This window comes from Miniopterus natalensis, chromosome 20, assembly GCF_054644295.1.
Source record: "Miniopterus natalensis isolate mMinNat1 chromosome 20, mMinNat1.hap1, whole genome shotgun sequence".
NCBI classification, from domain to species: Eukaryota; Metazoa; Chordata; class Mammalia; order Chiroptera; family Miniopteridae; genus Miniopterus; species Miniopterus natalensis.
This window is the reverse complement of record NC_142100.1, coordinates 21,698,986-21,713,383: the sequence shown is the minus strand read 5'-3', so window position 1 is coordinate 21,713,383 and position 14,398 is coordinate 21,698,986. Positions and strand designations below refer to the sequence as shown.

Sequence of the window (14,398 nt, the reverse complement as noted above, 5' to 3'; positions counted from 1 at the left end):
GTTCCACTGGAAAGTCCTGTTCTTCCCCAAAACTCAATTTAGAAGGTGCAGGTACAACACGTAAGTTTGTGCCAATTTCTCAGAGATGGACAAAAATCATCACTCGAGTTCACTTGGGGTTCTTTTTCCCCCTTAAGCTATTAACTCCAGGGCACCGAGAGAATTCCTTCTCAATGTTTTTCTGGTAAATCTTGCCCTCGCAGGCCTCCTTAAATCCCATAGGCACTCTAGCTTCTATCTACAAAGCTTCAAGGGCAAAGATGCAGAGATCTTGACAAGCAAAGGCCCAGCCATCTTGACGTCCACGGGGATGCTCTGGGGGGTTGGTGGGAGGGGGTGCCCAGGCCTGGGGCTGGGATGTATATATGGAAAGTTAGGACCAGCCAGATGATTCATTCTGCACAGCTCAGAACCAGGGTCCTGACCTCACATCAGTCCTACACGTCCTCTCCACCAGGGTGGAAGCAACCACATCGTTTCATTCACTGCGGGTGGGTGGGTACAGGCGGCCTCATGGTACATCGAGGAAATGGAGGTTCAGGGTTTAACCCAGACCCTGGAGCCAGCACGTGGTGATCCTTCCCCTTTTGCCCCTTGATCTTGGACTTCCCAGCCTCCAGAACCCCGAGAAATAAATGTCTGCTATGTATAAGCCACCCAGTCTATAGTATTTTTGTTAGAGCAAAAGACAGAGCCTGATCTGTAAAATGGGGACAAATAATTATATTCACCTCTCAGGGTGGCTGTGAACTTTGATAACATGCTCATTACAGTGCCTAGCACACAGTAAGACTCAATAACTATCCACACGTATTATTACAGTTACTCATCTCTGACAGTCAAGAGACCTCACACTTTCTTTTCATATTTTAATACTCACCCAAGGATATTTTCCCCACTGATTTTTAGAGAGAGTGGAAACAGGGGAGAGAAACAGAGACAGAGAGAAACATCGATGTGAGAGACATACGTCGACTGGCTGCCTCCTGCACATGCCACAGCTGGGGCCGCGGATCGAACCTGCAACCCAGGTATGTGCCCTTGACTGGGAATCAAACCCAAGACCCTCCAGTGTACAGGCTGATGCTGTAACCACTGAGCAACACCAGCCAGGGCCAGGACCTTACACTTTGGTGGCCCCTACACCCTCCAGTTGAGCGGGTTAAACCTACCCCCCAGGATCTTGTTTGAACTGCTGATTTGCTTAGCAAACACTTTCTCTATAAATAATGAATGAGTACACCCCAGCCTGCTGCTGATAAATTATTATGAGTTGGGACTTAATGGGGTGTAAAGTAGGCAGTGAACAGCCCTGCCTTTTGGTCTGCAGCCCCCGCCCCACTGTCAGCCTCTGGAAAATGTGCTAAGCTACCTCAGAGCCTACTCAACGGGCACCCTGTCCCCCCACCCCCGCTGCCCACGGCTGCCCTCTGGCTGCCCTCTCCTCCTCCGCTTGTCACCAGGGTCTCAGCTTCCACGGTCATCAGCTCAGAGCGTCATAAAAATTAGAACCAAGGAAAGGAAACACAAAGGCAAAGATGATTCTGATTCTTGCTGCCTGGTCTTTCCTTCGGGTGGTCTGTTTTCTGTTCACATCTGGGCACGTGGCCCACAGTTCGTTTCCACGGAGGTGCAGGCTGCTGACGTTCCCATCTATGGGATGCTTCTGTAGACGTCCTTGCTGTGGGCTCTAACCCAGAGATACCAGAAGGATGCTGACCACTCTACCCTGCCACCTTGCCTTGTGTCAAGGGGTTGGCTTTAATTATGACCCGCTGCCTGCCTCTGTTATGTCCCAGAAGAAAAGCCCCAAGTACTTATTCCCAGCCACCAGCAGTACCTGATAGAGAACAGGCGAGGTGCTGGGTGGCTAATGACTCATGAGTGGGTGGATGGGTACAAGAATGGACAGGCTGAAGGTTCAGAAGATGGACTGATGAACGCATGGGTGAGCTGTTGAGCAGGTAAATGCTGAAGAGATGGATGGTGGTAAGAACAGATGGGTGGGTGGATGGGTGGGTGGACGGGAGAATGGATGGATGGATGGATGGATGGATGGATGGATGGATGGATGGATGGATGGATGATTTGGTGGGTGGAGGAGTGGGTGGAGAGATGGGTGGGTGAAGAGATGAGTGGGTGGAGAGATGGGTGGGTGGAGAGATGGGTGGGTAGATGGGTGGGTGGAGAGATGGGTGGGCAGATGGGTCTGTGAAGGAGGGTGGGTGGGTGAATGAATGAATTGATGAGAAGATGGATGGATGGATGGATGAGTGGTCATCTACACCTAAAGGTTCAGTTTAGGTCACCCAATCCCAGACACGGACCAAAATGACCCAGCTAAAGATAAAGTACATTATAATTATTTCACAAACAAGAAACCTGATAGCTAGAAAGATTGAAGGCTCGGCTAAGCTCACACAGCAGTGGGAGAACTTGCACTCTGGGCTCTTCCCTCCCTCCCTGCCTCTCCTTGCCGCCTTCAGCACCTGCCGGAGGCCCATCCCCTCTGGATGCCATGTCAACAGCGCCCACTTTTCGTCTCTAAGTCTGTAGCCGGGTGATAAAATAAGCTCCAGGGATGCACCAGCATCAAGATCGAAAGCAGGCGGGAGGAAGGAGAGGCCAGAGAGAGCGCAGCTCCTGCGGGAGGAAGGGCAGTGCGGCCAGCGGTTTGTTAGCAGGAGAGAGTCATGACGCGCTGGGCTGTGTCGCAGCATCTCGTTTGAGGAACTGTCAGAGGCAGCCCTTGATCGAGCCCGGGAGACTGAGAGGCTCTGACAGCCCCGACGGTCCACGGCTCTTCCAAACAAGCCCGCCGCGCGTCCTTGATGTGCGCCTCCGAGTCCCCGCGGACCGCGCTAATCACCGCCTTGGAGGCCCTGGCCTCAGCCGGGAAACTCCGAGGACAGCGGCGACCCTTCCCTGCCTTTGAAGAGCCTCGATCTGTGTCCCGCTTGGCTCTCCTCCGGGGCTTCTGAACACCTGGAAGAAAGCGAATCCTCCTTTGAAGGGGACTCGGAGGCGAACCTTTTGATTAAAAGCAAGAGCAACTCATCAACCATCAGACTTGTCTCTGCCAAAGAGAGATGACAAGAGGGCCGGGGAGAGGGGGCCCTGCCTCTCCTCAGTCACTCACAGCGGGAGGACAGCCACCTTTCCAGAGACCAGGAAGGGGGGACTCATGGCGGGTCCCCTCAGTTGCAGCCTCAACTTTAAACTTGGGTCACTGACACCTGCCAATCTAATTCAACCAGAAAATTCTCCGCGCCACTGAAGTGCTTATGTAAACCCGCTGACAGCAGCAGACGGGAGTTCAAGGCTCAGCTCCGCCGTTACGAAGGCCCAGCCTCACCTGGGCGCTGGGAAGGGGCAAAGTGCTTGGAACGACACCAGACATAGAGTCAATGCTTCATGAACGAGCTACTATTATTATTAGATCACTTTTCAATTATCCCACATTTCTCTAATCCCAGTGGCTAGAGCCAAGAGCAGAGCGGACCTTCTGGACACCTTGGACAATCCAATGTGAAGTCACTGTCAGCCATGAGAGTTACGTCAAGTGCTGTGTCAAGACTGAGGTAATGGGCCGTAGCCAGTTTGGCTCAGTGGCTAGAGCGCTGGCCCTCAGACTGAAGGGTCCCGGGTTCGATTCCAGCCAGGGGCACATATCCCGGTTGCAGGCTTGACCTGGGCCCCTGTCGGCACGTGTGCAGGAGGCAACCAATCGGTGCATCTCTCTCACATCGATGTTTCTCTCTCTCTCCCTCCCTTCCACTCTCTCTGAAAAGCAGTGGAGAAAATATCCTCAGGTGAAGATTAAAAAAAAAAAAGACTGAGGTGATGGGGTGTAACAGGAACACCCCAAACCACAGGTCTAGACAGCACGTGGCTAAGGACTCCGCCTGGACACCAGTGTGGGTGGGACCTCCACCCCGGGGGCTATAAGAACTCAGGGCTCCGACAGCCCAATGCTCGGGCTCGGCTGTACCACGGGTCACACCCGGAGTCCTGCAGGACTTCCACTCCCCCAGACGCATGCCACTGCTGCAGCCGCCTGGCCTGAGGCCGACACCCACCTCTCCACCCGCGGACACCGCCAGTGACTGGGACTCCCTGCCAGATGCTCGCTCTGTCATCTAAACTCCCTCTCTCTGTGTGAAACCCGCATGTGACTCTATTGGCTTATGGGGGGCGTCTCCCCTAATAGACCTGGCATTGTGGCAAGACACAAACGTGTGTGAGTGACTCCTTTCGGGGATGCTCCCTTGCTCACGACACCTGGTCACTTTATGACGTTTTCAGTTTGCCTTTTCATTTGCCCCTCCTAGCCACCCAGGGATATACACACTGTTATCCCCATTTTACAGCTGAGAAGACTGAGGCTCTGAGAGGTGAAGTGATTTGTCCCAGGTCACACAGCCAGCGAATGACAAGACTCCTAACTCCATATCCACCATTCTTTCTATTGCAGCACAGAACAAGAGCTGTATTTATGTCACCTCCATTGGGTACCCATGGGCAGGGCTAAGAGTAATAGTAGCTACATCAATAACAGATGCCAATACCTTCATAGCACTTGACCTGTGACAGGCTCTGTTCTCAGTGTCTTATATGTATGACCTCACTTAATCCTCACAACAATCCCACAAGGTGGGGACTATTATGATCCCCACTGTACAGATGCAGAAACTAAGGTTCAGAAAGGCCTAATGACTACCAACACAAAAGAAAAACTCCAGTTGACAAATCTGCACCGGCCTAATTACTCAAATCCGGACAACCGGTAAGCCAAACTTTTTTGTGACTATCAGCTTATATTTTCTGATGACCCATAATGCCAGGTACTAGATGTCACACAGAAGCTCGACTTGATATGCAAGACCCCTTTTTCCCCCCAGTTTAAAACTACTCTATGGGGGGAGGTCCCCATAAATTTTATTCTGTACCCAAGGGAAAACAGGTGGCCAGACCATGACAGTGAGCTATGAAACTCATCTGGAGGGCTTTGGAGAATGACCAGAAAGACTATTCAAACAAGGAATTATTAGTTCAACCTCTGAGATGACACAGGACAGCTCGCACCAGCTGTATGTCTTTGGATGAGTCACCTCTTCTCCCTAAGCCCCAGGCTCCTCCTCTGTAAAATGGAGACGGCAATTCAATGAAGCAATATCCAGAGAGTTCCTTAGCACAGAACTCAGCGTGTAGTAGATGCTCAACAAATATGCTCCCCTTAATAAATATTCAGAATGCCACTTCATAACAAAGCCCTCTTTCCTATTAAAAATGATTCAACCAAGCGACCAACTTCCCTTCCTTATTTTTAAAGACTAATGACAGCTGAATATCAATGGCTGGTTTGGAAAACAATCCTGTGCAGTGCCCGGAGAGAACATCCCCCGGGAGCAGATTCATCGCCAGCCATTCTGATGAATTTCAGCTCCTTCCTGCTGGGAACTATTCCTGGGAATCAATCTTCCAGCTGTGCCTCAGACCCTTCCGATGACTGTCACCAGCATCATCCAGCCGGTTGGAAGGGTGAATAGTTCCTGAACCTGCGCCCTGACCTGGAAATGCGCATGGCAGGCACCTGGGATCATAGGTGGGGCTGTCCGAGGTTACCGGGCAGGCAAATAAGTAAGTCTGCAAATAGGTGTAAACCACAGGCCAACCACCTGCGAAGGCTGCAAGAGCTCCGAGGGACACTTTTCCAATTGCATCTTGTCTGTCCTTCCTACACCAGCGTGTGAGGCCGCTGACCGCACCCCCTTGCTGCAGCACTGCCCGGCTTCCATGACAACCACACTCCCCTCCCCTGCTCATCCGTCGTCCTTGCAGGGACGCTCTGGCCTCTTCTCACTTTGGTTTTTCTGCTCCAGGGCCACTGGTTCTCAATGTGGGGGGGGGGTCCCCACACCTGTAGCACGATCACCTGGGAACGGGTTAAGAATGCCATTTCTCAGGCCCCCATCCGAGAACTGCAGAATCGGAAACTCTGGGGGTGGAACTCAGCGATCTGTGTTTGCACGAGCCATCTGGGGGATTCCGAGGCAAGGTCACGTTTGAGGGTCACTGCCCCAGGCCATCTCCCCAGGCCCAGGGCTCCTAATATCTCACAATACAGATGGCTCCTAGGTTTTACATCCCTAATCTACACCACATCTCTGAACTATGATGTATCTAAATGCCTACTTAGCATCGCCCCTTGAAAGCCTCCACGGCACCCCTCACACTCAAAATGCCAGCCAAACTCTCGATTTTGGTTCCTGAACCTGATGTAGTTTCGAATCTCTTTCTCAGAGAAGGTGGCCAGCACCTAAGCAGCCAGGTCTCTCCTTGCTTACCCTCCCCTCCCACACCCACCTCATATCCAATCCTTCCCTCCTCCTTCCGTCTCCCTGGAAGGCCAAACATTAATGACAACTCAACCCATGGGCAGAGAGGACTTTTGGGCACTCGGACATCCAGAGAACTGAAAAGTAAACACTAAATACAGTTTCTTTCTTTTTTCTTTCTTTTTTTAAAAATATTTTTTTATTTATTTTTAGAGGGAGAGAGGAAGGGAGAGGGAGAGAGAGAAATATCAATCGGCTGCCTCCCGCACGCCCCCTACTGGAGGGACTGAGCCTGCAACCGGGGCATGTGCCCTGACCTGGAATCCAACCGACCACCTCTCGGTGCGTGTGATGATGCTGAAACTGAGCCACACCAGCCAGGGCAACAGTTTCTTTTTACAGCAAACCTCTCCTTGGGTTTCTGCAGTTCACCAAAAATCAATGAGCGCCTATGGTGTACTAGGGGCCATGCTCGGGTCGAAGGATACCAATAATCTCTCCGTCTGTCTTCCCCGCCTCTCTTGCTCCCCTCTGCTTCCAAAACAAACTCTCATTTTCACATTCAAAGATATATGCTCCCAGTGCATATAGTAATGTACCTATTGATTTTCCTGTTGCCAGTCATTATCAAGATTTATTAATCCCTCCCACTCCCCATTGATTGAGGAAAGCAGTATTCCCAGTGGTCGATCAATCCTGATAGACTCCATGACAAAGAGTCAATATCTATTTGTTATTTGATTTATGGGCTTCATTACCTTAAACACGATCAGGCAGGGACGGAGCAGAAGTCGAACAGTGCCCGAGCAGCTGGAATCGGGTAGGGAAAGCATCGAGCTGAACCCCAAGGCTGGCGAGTTCCCAGAGCGGCGAAAACACACCGATCCAACACTTCCCCCACTCCCTCCCTGCCCACTCTCAGACCCCGGAGTCCGCTGCAAGGGGAGGGAGGGAGAGGGACAGTGCCAGGGTTTCAACTGGCACCTGCTGCCGACTCAACAAGTCACAAGCCAGGCGAGTGTGGCGGTTCAGACAATGAAACTGGCTTGGAGGTAGGTCAGCCTGGGTCTTCCCCAGGGGAGAAAACCCGGCAGTGGGGGGCTCTAAGGCATAAAAAAAAAAATATGATGGACTTAGGTACAGATGAAACAGGAAAGAAAACAAGAGGGCGGTTAGATACAGATTTTGGCCTGAATCAGTCTTGGGTTCAAGTCCTGCCCCTTCCTAGCTGTATGACCTTTGGAATAGTGCTCTGTCTCTCTGTTTCCTTGTCTAGACGCGGGGAGTTGACTGGTAACCCACTTCAGAGGGTTGTCGAAATGATTCAAAACGCAGGAAACCCAGCATTTCCACACAGGTGAATCAGATTGCAAGGCTTTTAGTGACAATTTGGCCTCCCTCCGCGAAGCCACCCATATGCTCCATGTCTTTGTTTGACCACCGCCTGCCAGCAACGCTGAGGAAAGTGTCCCTCCGGCGGCTGGAACACATGTTAGGGCCTGATGTTGCCCACACTCGCCGCTGGCGATTTTTCGCTTGGGGAAATAGCGAAAATGGTTGAAAACTGTTCTTCCTTTCCAAAGGACGGCCGGCTCGCGAATGTATTTTTGGAAACCGCTGTTCATTTATTCAACAAGTGTGGAAAGAGGACCCCATAATTTAGGGGTTGGGGACATGGTCTAAGTGGGGAAGAGAGACAAGCAAAGAAACAAATCGAGGACCCAAGGAAGTGCTGTCTTACGGTGAGAAGTGCGCGAAAGGAAACGGGGCGCGGTGCTGATGGGAAGGGCGGCGGGGGGCTCCATCATCCCACGCTCTTCTGCTTGCTCTCCCGCCCGGCCTGCCTCTTCTCAGTCCCCTGGGCGGGGTGACCCTTCCCCACCAGGCCACCCAACGCTGGAGGTGCTCGGGGCTCCGTCCTCGGGTGACCCCTGTCTCCCCTGGATAACCCCAGCTTCCGAGGGAGCCCACAGCTTCAGTCACCACTTCCATGCAGATGACTCACGCACGGGCTATTTCCAGCCCCAACCTTTTATCTGAGCTGCAGACCAGTATAGCCAGCTCCTTACTCAACACCCCCTCCTGGATGCCTTAAAGTTAAGAGGTTAAGTCATCTGGCCAAGGTACCAGCCAGGAGCCGGGGCACAAACCGGAGTCGTCAAACCACAGTCATCTCCTGGTATCATGTGACATTCGATGAAACGCACGGCGCCTGCTGTTGGAAGTGCCAAAGGCTGAGAAGGAAACACACTACTTCTCCTAATTGCTTCTATCATGATCATGATTTCCATGGTCATTGTTGTTAGAGCATTATCATTGTTACTATAGCAACCAGGAGATACAAAGTATCTAGCACCTCGGCTCCAGGAGGCATCGAACTAGAGCCTTGCTGTATAAGCTCTTTAATGCTCATCATTGCCTTGCAAGAGAGATAAATGTTACCCCCATTTTATAGATGCGGAAACTGAGGCAAACAGGAGTGAAGAAAATGAGTCCATTCTCCACGGGATAGGAGATCCATCCGTAAACGTTGGTGTGTCACAATGCTGCGGGCTCGTCACCAAAACCTGCATCATATTTCTTTCCCCAGCTAGAAGCAGAGAACTCGGAGCCCTCGGGTGACTCCAAAAGATGGGGCTGGTCTTGAGTCCCTCTCTCCACACATGAAAGAAAAGCCACCTACAACCCAGAAACAGCCATCCTGGACTATTAGGGACTTTCGATAGTGTTAATGTTTTTAGGCTTATTTGTTACTGCAGCTACCATCACCCTGATGCATACAAACCATGAGTCCACACATACAACATGCCCCCACTTAACGTCGCCGATAGGCTCTGTGACGTTAAGTGTAGGGAGGTAAACGAAACCACTTCGTCAGAGGCTAATCGATACAGACAAGAGTTAAGCTCCTGGTGCATGTCATCAACGCTATAACGAAATGGCCTTGAATGAAACGACGTTATTTGAGGACCTGCCGTCTACTCAGAAAACTGCCTGGAAGGCTACACAACCAACCGTGATTCTCTCAGGCTGGGAACACGACGGGTGAGTTTCACTTTCTTCTTTTTGCTGATCTGCGTTTTCAATAACGAACGAGTTATCACTTGGGTTGTTAAGGCACAAACAGTTATATTTTTAAGTGACGACAGATATCCCAGAGGAAAGTGGCGGCCAGTGGCGAAGTCTTCCCCCAGGCAAGTCCTCTGCCGGTCATATGACCCTGTACCAACAGGCGCGGGCGAAGTACATGAGAAGATGCTAATAATACTAATGATAATGCTGCGGCCCATTTATAGCGCTTCCTTCACAAAGTCCCGGACGCCTTACATTCCAACACAATTAAAGGCAGCGACAGACAAAAAACCTTTTCAGCTGTGCTTTATAAAGAGAAAGCAAGTCAGCTCTTTGCACATAAAAGGAAGCCGATGCCACTAGATGACGGGGGACGCAATCTCCATGTGCTCGGGCCCCCCGACTCTTGTATGTTATATTTAGGACAATCAAACTGGCCTGCAGGAAAAACAATCAGAAAGCTCAGAATACAGAGTTCCAGGAAAGGCAAGTAGAGATCTCAGTGGGGCATCGAGCGACTGTCTTAGCTGAAGGCGGGGCCCTCCATTTGTCTGTCTGTAAATATAGCAGCTTGGCGCTATTGTATCTGAAAGCCTGACAAACAGGAACTGATGTGGAGTTGGAAATAAACTATTAAAGAGCCTCTGATATTTACCAGATTTAAAATGCTGTGTACACGAGGCCCCTGTGGGATTTCATTACCACTGTGTCCCTGGGAGATGGGTGGGGGCCGGGTGTCCCATGCATGCTGGCAAAACAGTCCACGTAACTACGAAATTGCAGTCACACTCGGGCACCCGGCAAAGGGACTGATGACACTGGCCAATTGAAAAAATTTAAAAATTCTTCTGAGAACATAGGGAAATCCGAGTGAGATGGGGCCTGGGCCTTCTTTGGTTACCAAGTCCCCCAGGTAATTCTGATGTGCTCAAAGGCAGAAAAATCCCATGATAAGCTATTGCTCAGGCGTGGAGCCTGTTCCCCTTGACCTGGCCCAGGCTGCTGTGACAAAGAAGGAACACCCTCGACAAATATTCAGATATACATTTGCTCAAATTCAGGTTCTGCCGCTTATCTGTTCTATGACCTGGGCAGGGGCTCCCTTCGCCTCTCTGACCTCGGACGCAGGAGATCCGGGTGGACCATACTGTGGGAGGAACGGCTCCAGAGCTGTGCCAGGCTGCTCCTCAAACATCCGCTTCTACCTGCTCATTTTACAGATGGGGAAACTGAGGCCTGGGAAACTCCGCAGCAAGGTGGAAGGATGAGAGATGCTTTCATTGAACTCTATCTTTACCGGCTTTCAGGTTCCACTTGGAGTTTTTAAAAGGAGCTATTGTGCAGACTGTCGATAGCTTTGCTCTCTCATAATGACCCAATCGTGGAATGATTTAGCAATCTGCTAATTGCATTTGGGGATAGAGCAGTTGGGTAACTAGTTGGTGATTGCTCATTCCCCAAGAGTCCTACACGCTGCATTACAAGGAGGCTAATCTTAGAAGTACTTGTTAACGTCGATGATAATTACTAAGTAATTGGCTAGAACACGCCATTGTGAATTTATCCAGAATCTGCCAGGTAATTATCTGGTCTTGTGTTCCCTGTAAAATAAATCCAGAGTCCAAAAATGGTTCCAGTTGGTTGGCTATCATCCAACCATCGACCTCTGCCAGCCAACTGTGCGAATGCGAGCGATTAATCAAATTACTCAAATATTTGGTTTCGAACTCAACGTTCAGATAAGAAACCTGGGTGGCCAACAAGTGGACAGTGCTAAATGGGAAAGAGGGATGCACAGAGCCCGCCCCCCCAGGATAAATATATAATGACACAGTAATATGGAATAAATGCCACTTCTTTGGGGGCTCATCTGGCTTCTTCACACAAAATACCAAAACACTTCAGAGACCAATTATATGTCCCTAAGCTGCAGTGCTTTATCGCGGTGCCAGGAAAAGGCTACGCTATTTGTGAAACTCGCAGGCAGTTATGGTGCTCAGGAGGGGGCTCAGAATTTTGTACATAATAGAAGAGGGGCTGCAAACACAGCTGGCTTGTAGGGTGGAGAGGCACATTTTCATAATGACCACTTATTTTTCAAGGATAGCTGCTAACCGAACCCGTCTATTTCCAATTAGCCAGCCCTTGGGAAAGGGGTGAGAGAGGCCTGCGTACCTGGGTTCCACTGATAACACTGAGGAAGTCGGAGGGCAGGAGGCAGGAGGTCCTTAGAAAGGCCAGGCAAAGGCGAACAGACAATGGATTTCTAATTTCTAATTTGGGGATGTAAAAAGAGATTGGCAGGCCAGAAGGTCAGGAGCTGACCAGAGAGAAAGTTTGGGGAGCTGACTGGGGCAAAGTGGGCAGAAGGCCAGTGGTGGGGAACAGACCACCTTCCAACCAGACTTGCGTGCCCAAGTAGAGGGCAACTGACCACCTGCTCATGAATGTGAGATGTACTGGGTAAGAAAGGGAGCTAAGGGTCTTGCGCTAATAGGTTGTAAAACTGGCCACAGAATGTCCCTTTCTCTGCATCCCTGCCCTTGCAATGTGATCCTGCAAATCCTCCCATCCGAGGCACAGTCTGTTTCTCCATGCCTTGAATGGAGGCTGACCATATGACTTGCTTTGGCCAATGGACATTAGCCAATGTGACACAAACAAAGATGTGAAAGGCACTTGTCCATTAGGACTTGACCTCTTGCTGTACTTGGAGCACTGAGACCACTATGGGAGGGAGCCTGAGCTACCCTGTTGGGGGATGAGAGGCCATGTGGAAGAGAACTGAGGCCCCCAGCTGACAGTCTGCCAACCTGGAGGGCATCCAATACTGACCAGTCCCCCAGTCTGACCTGTCAGCTGACCACAGACACATCCATGAGCCCAGCTACTGAGCCAGGCTCAGTGCAGAACTGTCCACACAACAGAGAGAAACTATGAAGTATTGGGGTAGGTTGTTACTCAGCAATAGCTTACTGATACACTCACCTAATCAGAACCGCTCAGCTCCTGAATATTACCTGGGCTGATTGAGAGCCCCTTCTGTCCTGTGCAGAGTGGAGAACCACCATTTTTACCCCAGTTTAAGGAGAGCTGAAGGGCCACACCTAAATCCCCAATCCTTTCAAACGCTTACCATTTGACACATGGGTTCCAGTCGACCCACCACCTGCATCATCAATGGTAACTGACAGTCACACACCTTCTTCCAATCACCAAGGTCTTATAAATGGACTCAAGAGGCTTTGATCATAAGGAAACGGATCAAACACACCAGCTCTTCCCTGAGCCCACAGCTCCCTCTGCGGCACCTGCTGAGCTGTGAGGCTTGTGTATTTGGGGTCTTATTTCTTGAGCTGAGTACAGGAGGGAGAGGGCTCCTAACTGACCTTTGGCATCACAGGCTATACCCAGGATGCTGCGCTGTGGCCAGCCCTAATGCAACAGGGAGCAGACACCAGAGTTTAAAAACACACCAAAGGATTGTTCCACACTGTTCAACTCCAACCAAAGCTATGTTTTTCAATGCCCCATGTCACTGGGCAAGGTTAGAGGGAGCAAGCCTAAGAAAGTTCCCATCATCTGGCATTTTCCTAATGTCAGCTCTCTGCTAACTACACCTCTGTGTAGCTACAGACCGCGGATCCTGGACATTTCAAACAGTCGTAAAGGCCCTTGAGTGTGCGCGGAGGCTTTGATAAAAACAATCATCAGAATCTTACTTCAAGGTTCGGCAAACAAGGGTCCGTGGGCCAAGGCCAGCCCATTGCCTGGTCTTGCAAATAAAGTTGTACTGGCACACAGCCCATTTACATCGTGTCTGTGGCTGCATTCACAAAACAGTGGCAGAGCTGAGCAGTTGCCATCGCAACTGCATGACCCGCAAGGCGGCACCGATTTCCTATTGGGCCCTTCACGGCAAAAGTTTGCAGGCCCCCGATTTAGCCTAATGCACTCGATTTCCACAAGGAAAGAAAGTGAGTCTCAGAGACGTGGCTTCACAAACACTTGAAGCACAGGGGGATCTAGAACCGACTAGGAAGTGCCCTCGCCAAAGAGTTTTAGCACAGAGAGTATTTTCTGGAATCGCAGACGCTGTGGATGGGACGGGCGGAGACGCTCTGTTCTCCAGAACGCGGCGTTACCCGGGATCCCCGTTTCTCAGCTGTCCCTGAAGCAGAGCTCTGGGGGTCAATCCACGGGGGGGGGGGGGAACAGATGGGACTGACCTGGTGATGATGGCCAGGTGGGGCGGGCTCATGCAGGCGCCCATGAAAAGCACCACGTTCTCATGACGCGTCTGCCGGTAGGCCATGACCTCCCGCTTGAAGGCCTTCAGCTGCTCTTCGTTGTCCCTCTCGATGTCGATGAGCCGGATGGCCACCTCGCCGTGCCAGCGGCCGTGGTACACCTGCCCGAAGCGGCCCTTGCCGATGAGCTCGCCGATCTCCAGCTGCTCGAAGGGGATGTCCCACTCCTGCAGGAAGATGCTGGTCTGGCTGGCCTTGCGTGGGAAGCTCCGGGCCGACAGCAGGGACAGGTTCATCTCCTCGAAGTCGTCCTCCGACTCCTCGGCCTCGTCGTGGCCCTCTTCATTCTGTGGCGGGGGGCCAGGGCAGAGAGGTCACGGCTGTGTCTGCACTGCGGTCCCCCCCGCCTTCCCAAGCGGTCCCGCCGGTCCCCCCCCCCCTCCCCCCCCGAAGCCCCTGGATAAAGTTGCTTCACCCGTCTCCAGTTCTCACCTCTGAGGTCGGCTCCACTTCAATTTGAAGTAATGGGTTTCCTTCCAAGCTTTAAAGAAAGACAAATAAATGTGACCCTCAGGCGCAAACGTGGGCCCGCGGGTTGAGTTCATCCCTGTCCGAGGGGCCCCGGGAAGCTGCTGACCCCGCGGACGGAGTCAGTCCGCTTGCCGGGGGCTCCTGGTGAGAGGAGCTGAAAGAGCGTAAGAACCAGACCGAGAAAGAAGGGGCGTCACAAAGTGGCAT

At 51.5% G+C, this 14,398-nt stretch overlaps 1 protein-coding gene across 2 annotated transcripts in view; it reads right to left on the bottom strand.

Moving 5' to 3' along the window:
- KSR2 (kinase suppressor of ras 2) overlaps positions 1-14,398 on the bottom strand; it is a 166,895-nt gene that overhangs the window by 14,197 nt on the left and 138,300 nt on the right. For both annotated transcript variants that reach the window (XM_087828699.1, XM_087828698.1), the window contains exons 13-14: positions 14,153-14,201; positions 13,640-14,007 (exon numbers count right to left, since the gene is read on the bottom strand). In XM_087828699.1, coding sequence (XP_087684825.1) covers positions 13,640-14,007; positions 14,153-14,201 — 417 coding nt within the window. The remainder of the gene's footprint in view (positions 1-13,639; positions 14,008-14,152; positions 14,202-14,398) is intronic.